General features: G+C 45.5%; 1 protein-coding gene across 1 annotated transcript in view; it reads right to left on the bottom strand.

The window, feature by feature from the left end:
* Window positions 1–24,646, bottom strand: part of LOC126456819 (uncharacterized) — a 225,449-nt gene that overhangs the window by 21,120 nt on the left and 179,683 nt on the right. Inside the window, exon 4 of the mRNA XM_050092616.1 lies at window positions 11,358–11,467. Within this exon, the coding sequence (XP_049948573.1) occupies window positions 11,358–11,467 (110 nt within the window). The remainder of the gene's footprint in view (window positions 1–11,357; window positions 11,468–24,646) is intronic.

Raw genomic sequence — 24,646 nt, 5'->3', positions numbered from 1 at the left:
GTCACGGTCCGCGCGGCTCTCCCCGTCGGAGGTTCGAGTCCTCCCTCGGGCATGCAATGCTGCAGCAACAACAATAGTCGAATGTTCCGACAACAATGACTGTCACCAGTACATTTACAGTGCGACACGCTGCAAGTAGTCACTAGTAGCTGACGCAACGTGAACGGTTACGTACCAACACCGACTGAAAGGAAGGCCTCGGCGCTTGTTGGTGACGTCACGTCAGCTAGCCACGGCGAACACCAGGTCTGTTGCAGGCAGAAACGCCTGGGCGTGCTTATCACTATAAAAATCTTATTTTTGGACAAAATGTTTGGCATTGTTTTGGATTCTGCAGTTTTATTTAGATGAAAGATTTTCTTACTATCGTAAAGCTACAAATGAAGATCATTGTTCTGTATTACTGAATCCTGTCGAAACAAACGTAGATCAATACGAGAAGATACTTTGCCCCATTGCAAGCTTCGGAAATTTTACATTCAAGTAACTATATTTACTTGATCCATTTTGTTATCGAAACTTACCCCAACCCCCTTACAATTAACTCATTTCTTTTAATTATTTATTTATTTTCGCTTGACATCGTCACTGGAAATGTGAACTAATTTACATGTGTAAATGTCCATCTGTTGCCAGTCATTAGATTACAGTCGTTTTCAACGAAAGGAATTCTAAACAGGAAACAAAATAGCTTCATACATCAAAAATATTGCTGAGCTTAAACTGTTTTAAACATGCACATTAGAAAAGATAAATATTCCCGTCTTGCAACTGAAAGGAGAAACTTTAAAATATTAAAAAAAATTTATTTGATAAAACAAGTATCTCTCTTTTGCCTCTTCTTCTGTCCCCCACCCTCTCCCCCAACGTGTACAATCGCAAGATATTTCATTAACATTCAGTGCTCCTCACTCCATAGTCAACCAACATACCTAAAGAAGAGCACCAATATGTTCACAGTTTCTTGTAAAAGCAACCCAGTACAAACGTAGCTTCCTCAGATTTACAAATAAGGTAAAGAAGCACAAATTCTGTTGCTGCTGGACCATGAAGTTTTTTTTTTGTATGTCAATCCTTAAAACAGGTGGAAATTTAAGTTCAGGAGTACACTATTTGTTAAGAAGTGTGATGAATTGCACAATTAATTGATTGCAGAAATCTCTCAGAACAATGTGTGTTGGTCAACTACCGCCAATAGTTTCACATTTTCCTGTGTCAGAGAGGGAGACACCACCATTATGAGTATGCCTGCAACAGATCTGGCGTTTGCCGTGCTTAGCTGACGTGACGTCACCAACAAGCGCCGAGGCCTTCCTTTGAGTCGGTGTTGTCCGTACACTCGCGGGAGTGACGTCACTAGCCTTCGCCACGAGGCCGCCGACCTTCGGCCAGCTGCGCCAATCACATCCACACACACGGCCACACATAGGCGGGCTGCCGTGGTTGTGTTGCTTCCACACTCGCTTCGCGACCTGGCATGCAACTACTTACACACTGTGCAGCCACCGAAACGCTACAGGGTTCCAGTTCGCAGCACACAATGATGATACCCACAGCTCAGACAGGTGGCTCAAACTAATATTGCCCCAGCTCTAAGCGACAGTGACAGACTATGTGCTAGATCTCTCAACAAACCAATGCTTTATTATCGATACTGGCGCGGAAACGTGCACCATCTCCCGAGGAGAACCCACCAATGGAACTTACATCAGCCATTCCACCATGTGCACGCACCATAGACCTTGTCGATGTAAAACATCTCCACAGCAGTTTTTGGTCACAGATGTTCGAGAACTGATGTTAGGAGCAGATTTACTCTGGCACTTTCATCTTTCCTTATATCTGACATGACGAATATTCATGTAAACCAGTAGTGGAGAATCTCTACCCGGCATCACCACTTGACACATAGCCATCTTCAGAGGACACTAATCTGCAGGCATCTCCCCACGTGATTCACACAAATGAGACGGCAATTGTCACAGCATCAGCAGCGACACACACGTACAGCTGTGCATGCATCCTCTGTGTGTGACCCCCTTGCCCCTCAGGACTTGCAAGTGACAATTCAACAAAGGAGTATTCAGTGCAAAACTGTGCATTCTACTGACGTCGAACTAGCCGTATTTACATCAAGATTATCTGACTGACAGGTTCCCGACCATCACGGCTCACAGATTACAATAACTGCCTCTGTGCATGTAAGTGGAACCTGATGTTACTGCACCCACTACCCTGTCGCCTCCACAGCTCACCATTCCAACGCCACAGCTTGGTAATCCCAACACAGACTGACAATCCTATTCTGACGGCAATTCCGCCGACTTCTACCCTACTCTGTTAATATCACCTATATCGAGATGGGGCGAGAACCACAACAAGTTTTTTTTATGCCCTCTCGCCGAGAAACAGCCCAGACATGCATCTGAGCGAAGGTGACACCAGCAGCTACGATCTTCGGCGACCTCCTTCTCCAATGTGCCTCACTCCAGGGATGTGGTGGTGGCGGGCGGGCGCTCTGTGAAGTCCTCACCATCGATGATGACGGGGATGATGATTGGTTTGTGAGGCGCTCAACTGCGCAGTCATCAGCGCCCGTACAAAGTCCCAATTGTTACACAGTCAAATTTTTTTCACAGTCCAACCTAGCCACTGTCACAAATGATGATGATGATGATGAAATGATAAGGACAACACGAACACCCTGTCCTGGGGCAGATAAAATCTCCAACAAGGCCGGGAATCGAACCTGGGACCCTATAATCCAGAGGCAGCAACTCTAGCCAGTAGACTATGAGTTGCAGACCCTCACCATCGATAATGCAAGAGTCAACCCTTGGTTCAAAAATGTTCAAATGTGTGTGAAAACTTATGGGACTTAACTGCTAAGGTCATCAGTCCCTAAGCTTACACACTACTTAATCTAAATTATCCTAAGGACAAACACACACACCCATGCCCGAGGGAGGACTCGAACCTCCGCCGGGACCTCAACCCTTGGTGTTTTCTGGTTAGGACAGATGTTGTGAGCAGTGAGAGTCAAAGTCTAGTTAAATAATTTGTATAAGGTTTTCTGAAGTTCCTCCTTCCATATGTCAATTAATTAAGCTGTCCAGAAAAATATTAGTCTATCCCACTACATGAGTCTTGTGATCCTGTTCATGGCTGTACTATAGGTGAGCGACACAAATGATCTGTGTGTTCCTGACGTTGTTGGCAGCTGCCTTTCACTGTTCTTAATGGTAATGGAAAAACTGAAGTGGTATGGCGTTGTGGGCTGAAAGATTCTGAGTAGTAGTTCAGTCACCTAATTGGAAAGTGTATGTTGGTACCACTGTTTCATGAAATGTAGTGTTGTGCCGTAAATTTACACCATGCTGAGTGTAGGTGATTGCGGTGAGTGCCTGTGGAGTTTCAGAGTCATGTTCGTGTTATTAGTATCGATGAGAGGGAAAAAACAAGGTGAAAATCGGTGATAACACACTGCCTACTCTCAGTAGCAACATTGGGGCAGTAGAGTTTGACGCATTCAACTGACAGATGGATCACCATCGTCTACATCCACATCGATACTCCGAGCGTTTCCCCCCCTTTTCTGATCCAGTTGCGAATGGCACACAGAAAGAACGATTCCAGAATGAACTTTCACTCTGCAATGTGAACAGATATGAAACTTCCTGATAGATTAAAGCTGTGTACCGGACTGGTACTAGAACCCAGGACGTTTTCCATTTGCATGGAATTGCTCTACCGACTGAGTTACCCATCCGCGACTCACGACCCGTACTCACCGATTTACTTCACCAGTACCTCATCTCCTAACTTACAAACTTCGCAGAAGTTCTGCAAAACTTGCACGACTAGCATTCCTGGAATAAAGGATGTTGTGGAGACATGGCTAAGCTTGGGTAGCTTAGCTGATAGAGAACTTACTTGGTACCTGGATCGATTCCCAGTCAATTACACTGTTGTAATCTGCCAGGAAGTTTCAGGAAGAACGATTGTTGAACGAAACATTTTGGTTGATTCTTATAGAAAAGTACTGTCTCTGGATTTTAACAGTACATCATACAGCAAGGCGCATCTAGTGTTGCCACATGTCCCGATTTTCGCGTGATATCCCAATTTTCGGAGTATCATGACCCGACCTCCGTAAGCTTTACTTGGGATGCCAATTGTTCGGACTTGAAGGCACTGCTGCCAGTTCGAAGTACAGTGCGTACTCAATTCGTATATGGTCGATTATGTGGATTAAAGTTCCGAAATGAGTTTCTGAACGCATCGATGGCGTTAACCAAGAAGGAATAGGCTATGGTGTGCAAGAAGCCGCGATCAGCCGGTGAACTAATGGGAAGTGATAGCGCATGCCGGAACAGTTCGTTCCAAGAACACCCACACTCGTTGCTTGCACTTTTGTGTTAATGGAGTAGGTATTAAAATCCATGGAGAAGAAATAAAAACTTTGAGGTTCGCCGATGACATTGTAATTCTGTCAGAGACAGCAAAGGACTTGGAAGAGCAGTTGAACGGAATGGATGGTGTCTTGAAGGGAGGATATAAGATGAACATCAACAAAAGCAAAACGAGGATAATGGAATGTAGTCGAGTTAAGTCGGGTGATGCTGAGGGTATTAGATTAGGAAATGAGACACTTAAAGTAGTAAAGGAGTTTTGCTATTTGGGGAGCAAAATAACTGATGATGGACGAAGTAGAGAGGATATAAAATGTAGACTGGCAATGGCAAGGAAAGCGTTTCTGAAGAAGAGAAATTTGTTAACATCGAGTATAGATTTAAGTGTCAGGAAGTTATTTCTGAAAGTATTTGTATGGAGTGTAGCCATGTATGGAAGTGAAACATGGACGGTAAATAGTTTGGACAAGAAGAGAATAGAAGCTTTTGAAATGTGGTGCTACAGAAGAATGCTGAAGATTAGATGGGTAGATCACATAACTAATGAGGAAGTATTGAATAGGATTGGGGAGAAGAGAAGTTTGTGGCACAACTTGACCAGAAGAAGGGATCGGTTGGTAGGACATGTTCTGAGGCATCAAGGGATCACCAATTTAGTATTGGAGGGCAGTGTGGAGGGTAAAAATCATAGGGGGAGACCAAGAGATGAATACACTAAGCAGATTCAGAAGGATGTAGGCTGCAGTACGTACTGGGAGATGAAGAAGCTTGCACAGGATAGAGTAGCATGGAGAGCTGCATCAAACCAGTCTCAGGACTGAAGACCACAACAACAAACAACAACAACAGTAATACCACCAAGCCGCTACTTTCTGAATAGTGCTTTAACTTCTGCCTTCCTTTCGTCCATTAACTGGCCACGACTTCTATTGTTGCGACAATTACTAACTACATTCCGTGACAGTAACCGCCCCTCGTTTATGGTTTGAAACAAAAGGTGGAAGGCAGGGGCTGATATTAGAATAACCCGCAACATTTTTAACAGAGGCGAGTGCTACATATTTAGTAGGGCATGGGGGCAGGATTTGGATATGGAGCGAAAGCATAGATACTTGCTTGACGCTTGCAGGGACACGGGAGCGATAGTTTCAAACGTGGTGCTGCCCCTCATACCACCTGAAGTCACTCGATCCCACACGGGGCCCACGATAAATACGGGTAGACAATGAGCCTGCAACGTCACACTAGTTGTCTTGCCTGGGATACATTGTGGAAGCTCGGCTACGTCTGGGACCGGCCGGTAATCAATTTGTGGATGAAAAGGGCCTTAACTTTGTCATTTGTTATCGATATATAGCCTATATTTAAACATGCAGCTACGAAGTATTAAACTGGTGGCAAATAGTAACTCACATCCCGCCAGAGAATGTCACTGCAACTCGTAGGACCTGTAGCATCACGTGCTGTAACGCGCATCACGAGGCCCGGTCCTGGAGTGGGTAGAGCTGCTACGAGATAGGCAGCTCGCCTCTTGTGCGTGTCACTTTGGCCCTTTCTAGAAGGTTCCAGGCGTTTGTAACGCGCTTATACATGATCAACCAGAACATTATGAGCACCCACCTAATAGCCAGTATGTCCACATTTGGCACGGATAACAACAGCGATGCGTCATGGCATGGAAACAATGAGCCACCGATAGCTCTCTGCACGGAATTGGCACCACATCTACATACACAAGTCACCTAATTTCCGTAATTAGCAGGGAAGTGGGCGATGAGCTCTGACGCCACGCTCAGTCACATCCCAGATGTGTTCGATCGGGTTCAGATCTGGTGAGTTGAGGTGCCAGCACATCAATTGGAACTCGCCACTGAGTTCCTTGAACCACTCCATCACACTTCTGGCATTGTGACATGGAGCGTTATCTTGTTGAAAAATGTCACTGCCATCAGGAAACATGACTGTCATGAATGGGTGTAGGTGGTCTGCAACCTCCTTCGTCGTCGTGGTACCTTGCATGATGCCCATGTGAATGTTCTCCAGAGCATAACCGAGCCAGCCTGTCTCTGTTCCGCAGCACAGGTGTTGCCTGGAAGACGACTGATGCGCGCCCTCCATCGGTATTATGAAGAAGGTATCGGGACTCATCAGAGCATGCAATGCTCCGCTACGGCGCCAAGGTCCAGTGCCAATGGTCACGTGCCCATTTCAGTCGTAGTTGCCATGTCGTGGTGTTAACAATGCCACACACATGGGTCCTCGGCTGCGGAGGCCCATCATTAAGAGTGTTCAGTGCTCTGTATGTTCAGACAGGCTTGTACTCTGCCCAGCATTAAAGTCTGATTTTAGTGCCGCCACAGTTCGACGCCTCTCTTGTTTTACCAGTCTGCGCAGCCTACGACGTCCGACATCTGTAATGATGGGTGGTTGCCGAACCCCACCACGTCTGGACGTGGTTCCACCTTGGTTTCGGCACGTTTGAAGACACTCACCACGGCACTCCTCGAACACCCCACAGTCCGAAATGCTCGGCCGAGCCTCTGGGCCATCACAGTCTGCCCTCAGTCAAACCGCGCGGCTTCCCCATTTTACACGCGGGCAGCACGCTCGCTGACAAGAGGTGCAACGTGTGTGTGTGTCTGACTAGCAGTCATTGCTCACGAGGTGACGCTGCTATCGCCTGGAAGGCTTCATATCGATATTAGGTCGGTGGTCGCAATGTTCCAGCTGATCAGTGCATAAGCGCAACACCATGCCAGCCCCAGCAGACAGTGGCTTTTACTCCTGATGACGATGCCTGTCTTAGCTGTTGTAAGCTCGACTTTTTATTTGAAGTAACTTGTAAACCGAGATCATATCCAGTCTTGCTGTTGTTGGATTACACGATTGTCGATCGATTACTGTAGACAGTTACAACCATAGAATATACTGTTGTAGAAAAAGCATAAGCGAGACAGATTCATTGGAAGAATCTTGATTCATCCACACAAGCTGTAGCTCACAATAAGTCCATTGATCGATTCTTAAATAACGCTTGTTTGGCACCCTTATGACATGGGACCAATAGCAGAGATAAAGATACAAGGAAGAGCAGTGCCTCCGTCACAGGTTTGTTTAATAAGTACGAGATGAGCATGCAACTGCAGTGGCTAATTCTGTGAGAGAGGCACTTTATATGACCGAAAGATTATTATTAAATTTCTGTCGGCACATGTTCCAAGAAGAGAACATGATACTTCCTGATGGGAATATCAGAGAAATCCCAGCTCACATTTGTGAGGTAATGGGCGGGTCGTGGCGCCCTGAAAATATTCTAAGTTTGGAGTTGGCGTGGCCGAGCTGGGGCCTCTCGGTAGGACGCGGCCCGCCACCAACCACGTGGTGCCGAACGCTAGCTTAGCAACCGCGTGATGCCGCACAATGGCCGGACCACGTGGCTGGGCATTCCTCGGTGACGCTGTGTCGATGAAAGAGACTTGTACACCGGTAGAGCCAATGATGGCGGACTTTGTGAAATCTTAATGACAGACATTTCACAGTTCATATAGAAATTAATAGTAGCCAGAGGAATCATGATACCTCAAAAAGAAACATGTAAACTACCACTATTTGCACAACGATTCTGATGGTGAAATCAGATTTTCAATATCTTTAATAGTTTAAAGTATTATCTGACTGTAAGTTAGACAAGTAACACCCAGAAACGAATTTCCAAAATGTAAGCGCTTCATCCGATTTCGTCGATCGACGTGTCTTTAGAAAGCTATTAATGTAAACCTACATTGGTATAAATTACAGACATGTTACTTAAATAGTACATGAGTTATTGGAGGTCAAAGTGGCCGATTACAATCGATCGCGTCAGGCCACAAGTACTCCACAGTTACACGAAAAAACGGTAGCAGCGTGCTTATAAATATATTTATTCGTCTGTGTCTTTGTTTATATCCGATATATACTGCTCATGAAGAAATTAGTTAAATATTTGCTGTGTTTTAGAAAACACACATTAGGCTACTGGCCTCCTTCTGTTACTATTGCTTTGATATATGTTTATTTAATTCCTTTATGTATTTAATAATGTTTGTTAGAGCGTGTTTATGGTCCAGCTGTAGGAATATTTATTCAATTTCAAGTTATTTAAATGTAAATCCACTATTTTGAATGTGTTTCATTATGTTTGTGTGGATATCTTGGCTTGGAGACATGGAGGGAGCGCTCTAGCCAAACACAGCGCTAGTCACTAAGAGAGACGTATCAAGGTTGGGGAGTAACATCGTTTCCGGAGAGGACAGAAGGTAGTTTGGAACGGTGCAGCGCTAGGGAAAGGACGGCACAGGACACGGGGGAGTCTGGGACAGTACGGCGTGAGGGACGCACGGTGTCGAGAGAGACTTGGAGTGTGGAGTGGTTTGCGCGTGGTCGCGAGATAGAAATACTTCGAAGTGCCGATTTGTGAACCTGTGAGATTTCCGTGGCTTCTACAGCGAAGACGTAGTGTGCGTTTAGAAGTGAATATCTTGTGAGCTATGTTGTTGTTCATAACTAATTACGTTCAGTAGGAATCTATTGTTTCCCTGTAATTCAACTTATATTTTATTTAATTGCTGGACCATCGACACCAATAAGTGTTTTGCAAAAATATACCACATTCTCAAAAGTACTTCTACTATCGTACTCATCATTTAAAGTCGTTAAGATAGTACCTGCAGATTTTATTTAATTGCAATCTCTCATTTACAAATTTCTACGTTGCATTCGCAATTGCCGAGTGATAGAAACCTTCGACCAACCGATTCATCTGTATATTCATATTGTATACTGTCGACTCAGTAGTATTTGGCTCGTAATGCGGCAACTACAGGGTGTTTCAAAAATGACCGGTATATTTGAAATGGCAATAAAAACTAAACGAGCAGCGATAGAAATACACCGTTTGTTGCAATATGCTTGGAACAACAGTACATTTTCAGGCGGGCAAACTTTCGAAATTACAGTAGTTACAATTTTCAACAACAGATGGCGCTGCAAGTGATGTGAAAGATATAGAAGACGACGCAGTCTGTGGGTGCGCCATTCTGTACGTCGTCTTTCTGCTGTAAGCGTGTGCTGTTCACAACGTGCAAGTGTGCTGTAGACAACATGGTTTATTCCTTAGAACAGAGGATTTTTCTGGTGTTGGAATTCCACCGCCTAGAACACAGTGTTGTTGCAACAAGACGAAGTTTTCAACGGAGGTTTAATGTAACCAAAGGACCGAAAAGCGATACAATAAAGGATCTGTTTGAAAAATTTCAACGGACTGGGAACGTGACAGATGAACGTGCTGGAAAGGTAGGGCGACCGCGTACGGCAACCACAGAGGGCAACGCGCAGCTAGTGCAGCAGGTGATCCAACAGCGGCCTCGGGTTTCCGTTCGCCGTGTTGCAGCTGCGGTCCAAATGACGCCAACGTCCACGTATCGTCTCATGCGCCAGAGTTTACACCTCTATCCGTACAAAATTCAAACGCGGCAACCCCTCAGCGCCGCTACCATTGCTGCACGAGAGGCATTCGCTAACGATATAGTGCACAGGATTGATGACGGTGATATGCATGTGTGCAGCATTTGGTTTACTGACGAAGCTTATTTTTACCTGGACGGCTTCGTCAATAAACAGAACTGGCGCATATGGGGAAACGAAAAGCCCCATGTTGTAGTCCCACCATCCCTGCATCCTCAAAAAGTACAGGTCTGGGCCGCCATTTCTTCCAAAGGAATCATTGGCCCATTTTTCAGATCCGAAACGATTACTGCATCACGCTATCTGGACATTCTTCGTGAATTTGTGGCGGTACAAACTGCCTTAGACGACACTGCGAACATCTCGTGGTTTATGCAAGATGGTGCCCGGCCACATCGCATGGCCGACGTCTTTAATTTCCTGAATGGATATTTCGATGATCGTGTGATTGCTTTGGGCTATCCGAAAGATACAGGAGGCGGCGTGGATTGGCCTCCCTATTCGCCAGACATGAACCCCTGTGACTTCTTTCTGTGGGGACACTTGAAAGACCAGGTGTACCGCCAGAATCCAGAAACAATTGAACAGCTGAAGCAGTACATCTCATCTGCATGTGAAGCCATTCCGCCAGACACGTTGTCAAAGGTTTCGGGTAATTTCATTCAGAGACTACGCCATATTATTGCTGCGCATGGTGGATATGTGGAAAATATCGTACTATAGAGTTTCCCAGACGGCAGCGCCATCTATTGTTGAAAATTGTAACTACTGTAATTTCGAAAGTTTGTCTGGCTGAAAATGTACTGTTGTCCCAAGCATATTGCTACAAACGGTGTATTTCTATCGCTGCTCGTTTAGTTTTTATTGCCGTTTCAAATATACCGGTCATTTTTGAAACACCCTGTATGTATCCCAGCCCCTAGACAACGAAACAAGGCAAAACTTTTAATATTTCAACTCTGAGTCTGGGGGTACGTAGTTGAGGGCCACCACCACCATCATTTCATTTTACATTTGAAAGCCCGCACATTGGAGCTCATAGAATATCTCTCTTTCCACGCATCATTTGCAACTGGAAGAAAAAAATGGGGAGAAGGACTTGGGTCCATGAATGGGTGATATTGGTACACGAACTCCTCCACTATACGCCCACCATAATATGTTTTCCACAGGACAGCGTGACATCTCGTGTCAGTGGAGCACAAGAGTGGAGCTGATGGCTTAGCATACATTTCATACCCTAACTCTGACTGATCGTCTTTGTCTGCGAGCACGCGTAGAATTTCACACGTTATGCACAGCTTACATCATTCGACTTTTCTCTCTCGGACTTTCATGCTATTTACAATCAAATTTACCTTGACGGTTAACAGAGGATAAACCAGCCAACAATAATAAAGCAGCCAGCAATAAGACTTAATGATGCTGCGACAGACTTACCTGGAAATCCGTGGGACTGCGGAACACATTGTAGGTGTCGTGTTGCGTCGGTGGAGGGGATGGGAGCCTGCTTTGTGAAGTCACCTCCGGTTCAGCCGGAATGTCACCTCCTGCAAAACACGTCTTGCCGAGAAAACGGGATACATTAATCACGAAATAAAGCAATTCTCTTAATTTTCTGCAACAATTTTTATTGTTAACTGGCCTGTTTATGGCTTTTTGAGCCATCCTCAAGTGGCAACTGACTGTAGCAATCGTAGATAGAACAACAGAGCATCAACCCTGAGACCCGTGCTGTTCCCAAAATTTAGCAAGCCCTTCATATCTTTGCACGATATAAACTTCACATTGCTTTCCATAATCGACAACCTTCTCCCATCCCCATCCTGTACCAGATAACAAAGTTCCAACACATATTCAAAAAAACTGTAACAGTTTCACCTACATCTCCCACGAACGTGAATCCAAACACTCCTTGTGTACCACAGCCCAGACTTCCCTGTCCTACAGCCGTGCCTACACCAGCACATCCCATGTTTACTCAGTCACCAGACACTCCACAATCTTCCCCTGAGTAATTATAGTCGTCTTTCTACATGTACATGTTTACTCTGCAATTCACACTTAAGTGCCTGGCACAGGGTTCGTCTTCCCCTGAGTAATTACAATCGTCTTTCCACATCTACATGGTTACTCTGCAATTCACACTTAAGTGCCTGGCAGAGGGTTCATTTTAACCGTTTTCATACTACTTCTCTACCACTCCACTATCGAATGGCGCCTGCGAAAAAGGAAAACCTAAATCTTTCCGTTCGAGCTCTGATTTCACTTATTTTATTATGATGATCATTTCTCCCTATGTAGGTGCGTGTCAACAAAATATTTTCGCATTCGGAAGAAAAAGTTGGTGATTGAAATTTCGTAAATAGATCTCGCCGCAAAGAAAACCGCCTTTGTTTCAGTGACTGCCACCCCAACTCGCGTATCATATCAGTGACACTCTCACGCCTACTACGCGATAACACGAAACGAGCTACCCTTCCTTGCACTTTTTCGATATCCTCCGTCAATCCTACCTGCTAAGGATCCCACACCGCGCAGCAATATTCCAGAAGAGGACGGCTGTCTCTTCAGTGGGTTTGTCGCATCTTCCAAGTGTTCTGCCAACAAAGCGCAGTCTTTGTTTCGCCTTCCCGACAACATTATCTATCTGGTCTTCCCAATTTAAGTTGCTCGTAATTGTAATTTCTAGGTATTTAGTCGAATTGACAGCCCTTAGATATCTGCAATTTATCGTATTCCCAAAATTTGTCGGATTTCTTTTAGTACCCATGTGGATGACCTCGCACTTTTCTTAGTTTAGTGCCAATTGCCACTTTTCGCACCATACAGCATTTCTCTCTAGATCATTTTGTAATTGGAATTGATCTGATGATTTTACTAGACAGCTTCATCTGCAAACAATCTAAGAAGGCTGCTCTGATTATCACCTAGTTCATTTATGTAAATCAGGAACAGCAGAAGACCTACGACACTACCTTGCGGAACGCCAGATATCACTTCTGTTCTACTCGATGATTTACCATCTAGCACTATGAACTGTGACCTCTTTGAGAGGAAATCAGGAATCCAGTCACACAACTGAGACGAAACGTCATATGCACCCAATTTGATTAATAGTCGCTTGTGAGGAACAGTATCAAAAGCCTTGCGGAAATCTAGGAATATGGAATTGATTTGAGATTGTAAGGTAGCAGTATTTTGCACCTTACTGTAATATAATAATTGTTGCAGAGACGAGTTAGATATCGGTTACTCTGTTATTTATGAGGCAATAAGCCGATTGTAATTAATATAGGGAGTATCAGACGGCATAAGACACGTATTAACTTCAAGAAATTCGCATGTTCCATGAAGTCAGGGTTCAGGTGATATTTTCACGGAGTTTGGCTGCAGCGGACGAGCGGCACTGCTCAAAGGCAGGGCAGAGGGGTGCGGAAGTTTACAACCGACCATTACGAGTCGGCATGCGAAAGCGTCCCACTGGGGGAGACGTGCCACCGGAGCAGGTAGGCACCCATTGCGTGGCTATGTGCCAAGCAAGATCGTAAGAGATGGAAAAGAGCCACCGTGGTACAACAACCGAATTAGAAAACTGCTGCGGAAGCAAAGGGAACATCACAGCAAACATAAACATAGCCAAAGCCTTGCAAAAAATTGGTTCAAATGGCTCTGAGCACTATGGGACTTAACAGCTGTGGTCATCAGTCCCCTAGAACTTAGAACTACTTAAACCTAACTAACCTAAGGACATCACACACATCCATGCCCGAGGCAGGATTCGAACCTGCGACCGTAGCAGTCGCACGGTTCCGGACTGAGCGCCTAGAACCGCGAGACCACCGCGGCCGGCAAAGCCCTGCAGACAAACAAAAATTACGCGAAGCGAAATGTAGTGTCAGGAGGGCTATGCGAGAGGCGTTCAATTAATTCGAAAGTAAAGTTCTATGTGCTGACTTGGCAGAAAATCATAAGAAATTTTGGTCTTATGTCAAAGCGGTAGGTGGATCAAAACAAAATGTCCAGACACTCTGTGACCAAAATGGTACTGAAACAGAGGATGACAGACTAAAGGCCGAAATACTAATCTTCTTCTGCCAAAGCTGTTTCACAGAGGAAGACTGCACTGTAGTTCCTTCTCTAGATTGTCGCACAGATGACAAAATGGTAGATATCGAAATAGACGACAGAGGGATAGAGAAACAATTAAAATCGCTCAAAAGAGGAAAGGCCGCTGGACCTGATGGGATAGCAGTTCGATTTTACACAGAGTACGCGAAGGAACTTGCCCCCCTTCTTGCAGCGTAGGGCTCTAGAAGAGTGTAGCGTTCCAAAGGATTGGAAAAGGGCACAGGTCATCCCCGTTTTCAAGAAGGGACGTCGAACAGATGTGCAGAACTATAGACCTATATCTCTAACGTCGATCAGTTGCAGAATTTTGGAACACGTATTATGTTCGAGTATAATGACTTTTCTGGAGACTAGACATCTACTCTGTAGGCATCAGCATGGGTTTCGAAAAAGACGGTCGTGTGAAACCCAGCTCGCGCTTTTCGTCCACGAGACTCAGAGGGCCATAGACACGGGTTCCCAGGTAGATGCCGTGTTTCTTGACTTCCGCAAGGCATTCGATACAGTTCCCCACAGTCGTTTAATAAACAAAGTAAGAGCATATGGACTATCAGACCAATTGTGTGTTTGGATTGAAGAGTTTCTAGATGACAGAACGCAGCATGTCATTCTCAATGGAAAGAAGTCTTCCGAAGTAAGAGTGATTTCAGGTGTGCCGCAGGGGAGTGTCATAGGACCGTTGCTATTCACAATATAGATAAATGACCTTGTGAATGACATCGGAAGTTCACTGAGGCTTTTTGCAGATGATTCTGTGGTGTATCGAGAGGTTATAACAACGGAAAATTGTACTGAAATGCAGGAGGATCTGCAGCGAATTGACGCATGGTGCATGGAATGGCAATTGAATCTCAATGTAGACAAGTGTAATGTGCTGCGAATACATAGAAAGATAGATCCCTTATCATTTAGCTACAAAATTTAGCTGGAAGCAGTTAATTCCATAAATTATCTGGGAGTACGCATTAGGAGCGATTTAAAATGGAATGATCATATAAAGTTGATCGTTGGTAAAGCAGATGCCAGACTGAGATTCATTGGAAGAATCCTAAGGAAATGCAATCCGAAAACAAAGGAAGTAGGTTACAGTACGCTTGTTCGCCCACTGCTTGAATACTGCTCAGCAGTGTGGGATCCGTACCACATAGGGTTGATAGAGAAGATCCAACGGAGAGCAGCGCGCTTTGTTACAGGATCATTTAGTAATCGCGAAAGCGTTGCGGAGATGATAGATAAACTCCAGTGGAAGACTGCAGGAGACACGCTCAGTAGCTCGGTACGGGCTTTTGTTAAAGTTTCGAGAACATACCTTCACCGAAGAGTCAAGCAGTATATTGCTCCCTCCTACGTATATCTCGCGAAGAGACCCTGAGGATAAAATCAGAGAGATTAGAGCCCACACAGAGGCATACCGACAATCCTTCTTTCCACGAACAATACGGGACTGGAATAGAAGGGAGGACCGATAGAGGTACTCAAGGTACCCTCCGCCACACACCGTCAGGTGGCTTGCGGAGTATGGATGTAGATGTAGATGTAGACAACAGAGGCAGGCCTTCGAGGGACGGTGCCTCGTTGGCGCTGGGCGTTACGCCGACGCCACTATGTCAAGACGAGCTGGGGCCTAAGGGAGCCTTCCCACGAGTCTTAACGTTTTCTGGGGCTTTCTAAGAAAAGCGGTTAAGCTAGGGCAATGACCTTTTCCCGCGCGAGGGCGAACAGAGAGGCACGATTGGTGGGTTCAATTTAGAACGGAGTTTCCAGAACATTCTAGGTGCAGTAAGGCGCGGAATGTTTTGATTGGCTGGAAGCGAACTGTGCTGGTCTAGAGCCACGGGATTGGGCAGCTCGAAAATAGCATGGGGTGCTGATTTTTGCAGAGGGAAGCTTTTGGAGCTGTTATCAAAGAGAAGCGTCTTAGCTCCTGTAGCGAGCGGACGTCGTGCTTTCGGCTCTGCTGTAGGAGAGTAAGTTCTTTTCCGTGTGCTGTGCAGGACTTTGAATAAGTCTGCCAGCTGCAACTGAAACTAGTATTCAGTCAGGGGAACTGTCGTGTTTTACTGTTAGAGACAGGCTGATTCCGCCAATTACGGTTGGGAATACTGTCTCACAGAAAGCAGACAGGAGCAGAGCAATTTCCTTGAGCCACACTTTATTAAAGACGTCACTGGATTCCGCCTTTGGGCTGGTGAGTCCCGTCTTAACGACTGCGAGACGATTGGAAAGAAAGCAGAATTAGCTGTTGAATAGGAGTTTACGAACAGGAAGCCTGTTCGCGAAAGTAAATTCAGTTTTGTTACAATTGAGGCTCCCCGACGACGCAGACGCCATCGGCAGCTTGCTGACCTGTCCACGACGCTGCATTTCGTAACGTGAAGCTCAGCTTCGGCATTTAATCCGAAATTACGAACGCCTGTGATTACCACATCTCAGTTTTCCAGCCACGCTCTTATTGAGAATTTGGTAATTGAAGTAGGTTTGTCTGACGTATTTTATGATGTCTGACAAGAAGAGAGAGTAGAAAATAACAGGTACAGATGCGTTACCCGACCTTAAGAGTTAGTTTTGGAATTTAAGGGCGATTACTAATCTTGATTTTATCACTTATAAATGTACGTCATTGTTCAGTTTGATGTTAGGAAGATTTATTGTTCAATAAACGTGTTCAATGCTATCCTTGTTTGTTTATTAGTGATCAGTTCCCTGAACACTATTTAGTTATTAAATATTAATCAAAATTAGTAAAGGGGCAGTTTTAATTAACAGGTTGGGTCTCATAACAGGCCTTCAGCCAGAGCCAACGTCCAGATCAAGTAGGGAAAGTGAACAAGTAAAAGCATTCATGTCAAAAAACCCCGACATTTGGCGGACCCGCCTAGGATCCCTCACCGTCATTTATTGAAATAAACCCCGTTCCACGTCGCTGACCCTGCCTAGGATGCGTAGACAGCTGTAATCTTCTGATTAGTAATCACAGCGGCAGTTATTTGTGCGCGGTAAATTCTTTCTATTTGTGTTTGTGTATTTATGTTGAGAATTTGTTTTAGTATTTCTACAGGGTGTTACAGAAAGGTACATCTACATCTACATCTACATTGATACTCCGCAAGCCACCCAACGGTGTATGGCGGAGGGCACCTTACGTGCCACTGTCATTACCTCCCTTTCCTGTTCCAGTCGCGTATGGTTCGCGGGAAGAACGACTGTCTGAAAGCCTCCGTGCGCGCTCTAATCTCTCTAATTTTACATTCGTGATCTCCTCGGGAAGTATAAGTAGGGGGAAGCAATATATTCGATACCTCATCCAGAAACGCATCCTCTCGAAACCTGGCGAGCAAGCTACACCGCGATGCAGAGCGCCTCTCTTGCAGAGTCTGCCACTTGAGTTTATTAAACATCTCCGTAACGCTATCACGGTTACCAAATAACCCAGTGACGAAACGCGCCGCTCTTCTTTGGATCTTCTCTATCTCCTCCGTCAACCCGACCTGGTACGGATCCCACACTGATGAGCAATACTCAAGTATAGGTCGAACGAGTGTTTTGTAAGCCACCTCCTTTGTTGATGGACTACATTTTCTAAGCACTCTCCCAATGAATCTCAACCTGGTACCCGCCTTACCAACAATTAGTTTTATATGATCATTCCACTTCAAATCGTTCCGTACGCATACTCCCAAATATTTTACAGAAGTAACTGCTACCAGTGTTTGTTCCGCTATCATATAATCATACAATAAAGGATCCTTCTTTCTATGTATTCGCAATACATTACATTTGTCTATGTTAAGGGTCAGTTGCCACTCCCTGCACCAAGTGCCTATCCGCTGCAGATCTTCCTGTATTTCGCTACAATTTTCTAATGCAGCAACTTCTCTGTATACTACAGCATCATCCGCGAAAAGCCGCATGGAACTTCCGACACTATCTACTAAGTCATTTATATATATTGTGAAAAGCAATGGTCCCATAACACTCCCCTGTGGCACGCCAGAGGTTACTTTAACGTCTGTAGACGTCTCTCCATTGATAACAACATGCTGTGTTCTGTTTGCCAAAAACTCCTCAATCCAGCCACACAGCTGGTCTGATATTCCGTAGGCTCTTACTTTGCTTATCAGGCGACAGTGCGGAACTGTATCGAACGCCTTCCGGAAATCAAGAAAAATAGCATCTACCTGGGAGCCTGTATCTAATATTTTCTGGGTCTCATGAACAAATAAGGCGAGTTGGGTCTCACACGATCGCTGTTTCCGGAATCCATGTTGATTCCTACATAGTAGATTCTGGGTTTCCAGAAATGACATGATACGCGAGCAAAAAACATGTTCTAAAATTCTACAAGAGATCGACGTAAGAGATATAGGTCTATAGTTTTGCGCATCTGCTCGACGACCCTTCTTGAAGACTGGGACTATCTGTGCTCTTTTCCAATCATTTGGAACTCTCCGTTCCTCTAGAGACTTGCGGTACACGGCTGTTAGAAGGGGGGCAAGTTCTTTCGCGTACTCTGTGTAGAATCGAATTGGTATCCCGTCAGGTCCAGTGGACTTTCCTCTATTGAGTGATTCCAGTTGCTTTTCTATTCCTTGGACACTTATTTCGATGTCAGCCATTTTTTCGTTTGTGCGAGGATTTAGAGAAGGAACTGCAGTGCGGTCTTCCTCTGTGAAACAGCTTTGGAAAAAGGTGTTTAGTATTTCAGCTTTACGCGTGTCATCCTCTGTTTCAATGCCATCATCATCCCGTAGTGTCTGGATATGCTGTTTCGAGCCACTTACTGATTTAACGTAAGACCAGAACTTCCTAGGATTTTCTGTCAAGTCGGTACATAGAATTTTACTTTCGAATTCAATGAACGCTTCACGCATAGCCCTCCTTACGCTAACTTTGACATCGTTTAGCTTCTGTTTGTCTGAGAGGTTTTGGCTACGTTTAAGCTTGGAGTGGAGCTCTCTTTGCTTTCGCAGTAGTTTCCTAACTTTGTTGTTGTACCACGGTGGGTTTTTCCCGTCCCTCACAGTTTTACTCGGCACGTACCTGTCTAAAACGCATTTTACGATTGCCTTGAACTTTTTCCATAAACACTCAACATTGTCAGTGTCGGAACAGAAATTTTCGTTTTGATCTGTTAGGTAGTCTGAAATCTGCCTTCTATTACTCTTGCTAAACAGATAAACCTTCCTCCCTTTTTTTATATTCCTATTAACTTCCATATTCAGGGATGCTGCAACGGCCTTATGATCACTGATTCCCTGTTCTGTACATACAGATTCGAAAAGTTCGGGTCTGTTTGTTATCAGTAGGTCCAATATGTTATCTCCACGAGTCGGTTCTCTGTTTAATTGCTCGAGGTAATTTTCGGATAGAGCACTCAGTATAATGTCACTCGATGCTCTGTCCCTACCACCCGTCCTAAACATCTGAGTGTCCCAGTCTATATCTGGTAAATTGAAATCTCCACCTAAGACTATAACATGCTGAGAAAATTTATGTGAAATGTATTCCAAATTTTCTCTCAGTTGTTCTGCCACTAATGCTGCTGAGTCGGGAGGTCGGTAAAAGGAGCCAATTATTAACCTAGTTCGGTTGTTTAGTGTAACCTCCACCCATAATAATTCACAGGAACTATCCACTTCTACTTCACTACAGGATAAACTACTACTAACAGCGACGAACACTCCACCACCGGTTGCATGCAATCTATCCTTTCTAAACACCGTCTGTACCTTTGTAAAAATTTCGGCAGAATTTATCTCTGGCTTAAGCCAGCTTTCTGTACCTATAACGATTTCAGCTTCGGTGCTTTCTATCAGCGCTTGAAGTTCCGGTACTTTGCCAACGCAGCTTCGACAGTTGACAATTACGATACCGATTGCTGCTTGGTCCCCGCATGTCCTGACATTGCCCCGCACCCGTTGAGGCTGTTGCCCTTTCTGTACTTGCCCAAGGCCATCTAACCTAAAAAACCGCCCAGACCACGCCACACAACCCCTGCTACCCGTGTAGCCGCTTGTTGCGTGTAGTGGACTCCTGACCTATCCAGCGGAACCCGAAACCCCACCACCCTATGGCGCAAGTCGAGGAATCTGCAGCCCACACGGTCGCAGAACCGTCTCAGCCTCTGATTCAGACCCTCCACTCGGCTCTGTACCAAAGGTCCGCAGTCAGTCCTGTCGACGATGCTGCAGATGGTGAGCTCTGCTTTCATCCCGCTAGCGAGACTGGCAGTCTTCACCAAATCAGAGAGCCAAACTTTCAGGAAACATTCCTCACACACAAAGAAAGAAAATATGTTATGTGGACATGTGTCCGGAAACGCTTACTTTCCATGTTAGAGCTCATTTTATTACTTTTCAAATCACATTAATCACGAAATGGAAACACACAGCAACAGAATGTACCAGCGTGACTTCAAACACTTTTGTTACAGGAAACGTTCAAAATGTCCTCCGTTAGCGAGGATACATGCATCCACCCTCCGTCGCATGGAACTCCTGATGCGCTGATGTAGCCCTGGAGAATGGCGTATTGTATCACAGCCGTCCACAATACGAGCACGAAGAGTCTCTACATTTGGTACCGGGGTTGCGTAGACAAGAGCTTTCAATGCCCCCATAAATGAAAGTCAAGAGGGTTGAGGTCAGGAGAGCGTGGAGGCCATGGAATTGGTCCGCCTCTACCAATCCATCGGTCACCGAATCTGTTGTTGAGAAGCGGACGAACACTTCGGCTGAAATGTGCAGGAGCTCCATCGTGCATGAACCACATGTTGTGTCGTACGTGTAAAGGCACATGTTCTAGCAGCACAGGTAGAGTACCCCGTATGAAATCATGATAACGTGCTCCATTGAGCGTAGGTGGAAGAACATGGGGCCCAATCGAGATATCACCAACAATGCCTGCCCAAACGTTCACAGAAAATCTGTGTTGATGACGTGATTGCACAATTGCGTGCGGATTCTCGTCAGCCCACACATGTTGATTGTGAAAATTTACAATTTGATCACGTTGGAATGAAGCCTCATCCGTAAAGAGAACATTTGCACTGAAATGAGGATTGACACATTGTTGGATGAACCATTCGCAGAAGTGTACCCGTGGAGGCCAATCAGCTGCTGATAGTGCCTGCACACTCTGTACATGGAACGGAAACAACTGGTTCTCCCGTAGCACTCTCCATACAGTGACGTGGTCAACGTTACCTTGTACAGTAGCAACTTCTCTGACGCTGTCATTAGGGTTATCGTCAACTGCACGAAGAATTGCCTCGTCCATTGCAGGTGTCTCGTCGTTCTAGGTCTTCCCCAGTCGCGAGTCATAGGCTGGAATGTTCCATGCTCCCTAAGACGCCGATCAATTGCTTCGGACGTCTTCCTGTCGGGACACCTTCGTTCTGTAAATCTGTCTCGATACAAAAGTACCGCGCCACTGCTATAGCCCCGTGCTAATCCATACATCAAATGGGCATCTGCCAACTCCGCATTTGTAAACATTGCACTGACTGCAAAACCACGTTCGTGATGAACACTAACCTGTTGATGCTACGTACTGATGTGCTTGATGCTAGTACTGTAGAGCAATGAGTCGCATGTCAAAACAAGCACCGAAGTCAACATTACCTTCTTTCAATTGGGCCAACTGGCGGTGAATCGAGGAAGTACAGTACATACTGACGAAACTAAAATGAGCACTAACATAGAAATTAAGCGTTTCCGGACACATGTCCACATAACATCTTTTCTTTATTTGTGTGTGAGGAATGTTTTCTGAAAGTTTGGCCGTACCTTTTTTTTTACACCCTGCATGTATTGCTGGCGCGTCGTTAATTTGTTGTTGTTGGGATTACTGTGTTGTTTTGTGTTCTGTGTTTTGTCACAGATTGAATAAATATTTTGGGTTAGGGAAATAATGAGAATAGGTTAGGAATAGGTTCCGCAGAGATCGGGAAGATTTGTGGGATGCCATCCAAAGTGGCCGAGCGGTTCTAGGCGCTACAATTTGGAACCGCGCGACCGCTACGGTCGCAGGTTCGAATCCTGCCTCGGGCATGGATGTGTGTGATGTCCTTAGGTTAGTTAGGTTTAAGTAGTTCTAAGTTCTAGGGGACTCATGACCACAGCAGTTAAGTCCCATAGTTCTCAGAGCCAGAGCCATTCGTGGGATTTGTTGGGTAACCTGTTTGTGAATATTGTAGAGATAGTGGGAGTTAATGATTATAACGTGTATTTTGTGTGTAAAATTTTGTTAGTGTATAACGTTAGTGGGTAAGGAAACGTAGATGATTACGAGGGCTAAGGCGCGCTTAATAGAGACAGTTCAGGGCGCAACAGGGGTTGACAGAATGGCAGACATGAGAGGAAGCAGCGACAGCTTACACGATTTAGCGGCAGCGGAATTCGAAAGAGAAAACAGCTATTTTCGGGAACGAACAGAGCGCATGGCGTCACCGGACGATATGGAGCGTGATACAGGAATTGGTGGGCCATTGCCGAGTCCAAGAGGAGCAATCAGGCACATTGAACCGGTGATACGAACGCGCGAGTTCGGCAGTGTGACACCGCGGGGGCAAACGTCGCCTACGAGAAGCATGAGTGGGTTACGTACAGGAGGATCGGAACGGAATAGTGCGACACTGTCATACCGAGCAGGGTTTAGACCTTACTCGACAGGAGACGAAAGAATGAGCAGGAGATCACCTGCAAGTCATGACAGTAGTTATCATGCGGAAAGGGAAGACTTGGCGGTTGACGGTTCAGGTATTGCTGGATTCTTGGAGCGTACGATACAGAAGATAGACGCTAGAACGAAAGTGACGCAGGAAGGGACTGAAACTTGTAGAAAGGAGGCGAATGAAAGTAGAGTAGAGACGCAAGCTAGTTTGCAAAGAATCAGTGAAGAAACACAGAGGAGCATAGAGGAAAATAGAGTAGAGACGCAAGCTAGTCTGAAAAGAATCAGTGAAGAAACACAGAGCAGCATACAGGAGTGTAGAAAGGAATCCCGGGCGCAGCTTGCCATCATAAAGCGTGAAACATGCGGTGTGAAGGATGAAGTGAAAGCGTTGCGCGAGAAGTTAGAGCGAGAGATAGCCGAAGCGAAAAGAACCGCCAATGAGGCGAAATTAATCGCGCGGAGAGCCAAGAGAATAGCGAGAGAAACGGAGGAGGTCACAGGGAACACGACCAAGGCCGGCAAAACTGTTATAAACAAGCTGCAGACGCGAGTGACAAAGATTGAGGAAACCGTGTCGAGCAGGAAGGAGGAAGCCGCAGACGCACCACTGATGGCAGAATTTGCCGAATTTAAACGACAAAGCGAGAGTAGGGTAGAGGCACTGTCAGTCGACAGAACTTCTACAAATACAGGACAAACTGGAGCCGATATTCAGACAGTATCCACGGAAGAGGTAACCTCGGAAGTACGGCAACGGGACACAGTATCTGTCACAGGAGCTATGAACCGACGTGATAATGAAGCACGCATGCCGCAAACCAGACCGTTAGAACGTCAGGGCAGCTATGAACCGCGAGTCACACATACGGAGGTACCGCGCGTAATAGTGATTTGCCGGAGGCGGAGTTCAGTAGCAGAACAACTGGCGCAAGCAATTGCTACCCGCTTAGGCGATCCACCTCGCACTTGCGAGAGCCACAGGATATCTAGGAGGCGCACACGGAGGTAGTTTATGAAAACGTCGAAACGCTACCGCAAAAAGATAAAACTAGGCAGTTTGATTATAAACACTTTCTGTCGGTACGCAAGTTCCAGCAATATAAGGATGATAATAATGCGTTACATCCAAAAACCTTCATTGAACAGTTTGATCTAACGTTACAACCACAGTGGCCGTTAATGTACAAACTTAACTCTGTGTGCGCGCACTTGGAAGGTGCATCAGCGGAAAGTATGCGTTGTGGTGTCACCCCCAGACACGAACTTGCTAGCTGGTAGCCTTTAAATCGGCCGCGGTCCGTTAGTATACGTCGGACCCGCGTGTCGCCACTATCAGTGATTGCAGACCGAGCGCCGCCACACGGCAGGTATAGAGAGACTTCCTAGCACTCGCCCCAGTTGTACAGCCGACTTTGCTAGCGATGGTTCACTGACTACAGACGCTCTCATTTGCAGAGACGACAGTTTAGCATAGCCTTCAGCTACGTCTTTTGCTACGACCTAGCAAGGCGCCATATTCAGTTACTATGTCTTCTGAAAAGATAATATTGTGACATGTACCGTCAAGAGCGACGTTCATCATTAATGGACTAAAGTTAAGTATCAAACTAATTACGTCCGCTTTCTGAATTCTAATTCCTTGTCATGTTCCAGACCTCACGTCAGTATAGTCCTTGCCTCCTCACGCCAGCCTGCGTAAGCTAAAACGCGTGCATTTCGGCCTCAACTAGGAACACGGTGTTGGCTCTTCTGCTAACACAACATGCGTAGTGTTGCTAAAGATTGCAGAACGTACCAAGAGTTCCGCGACGCATTTATGAGAAGATACTGGGCAAAGGAGACCCAAGACAGAATTAAACAGGAAATCCTTATGACACGTGACTTCGAGAGCTCAGGTTTCCGAAGTGTTGTGAAATTTTTTG

The sequence above is a fragment of the Schistocerca serialis genome, chromosome 2 (assembly GCF_023864345.2).
Source record: "Schistocerca serialis cubense isolate TAMUIC-IGC-003099 chromosome 2, iqSchSeri2.2, whole genome shotgun sequence".
Classification (NCBI taxonomy): domain Eukaryota; kingdom Metazoa; phylum Arthropoda; class Insecta; order Orthoptera; family Acrididae; genus Schistocerca; species Schistocerca serialis.
This window is presented reverse-complemented; position numbering and strand designations above follow the sequence as displayed.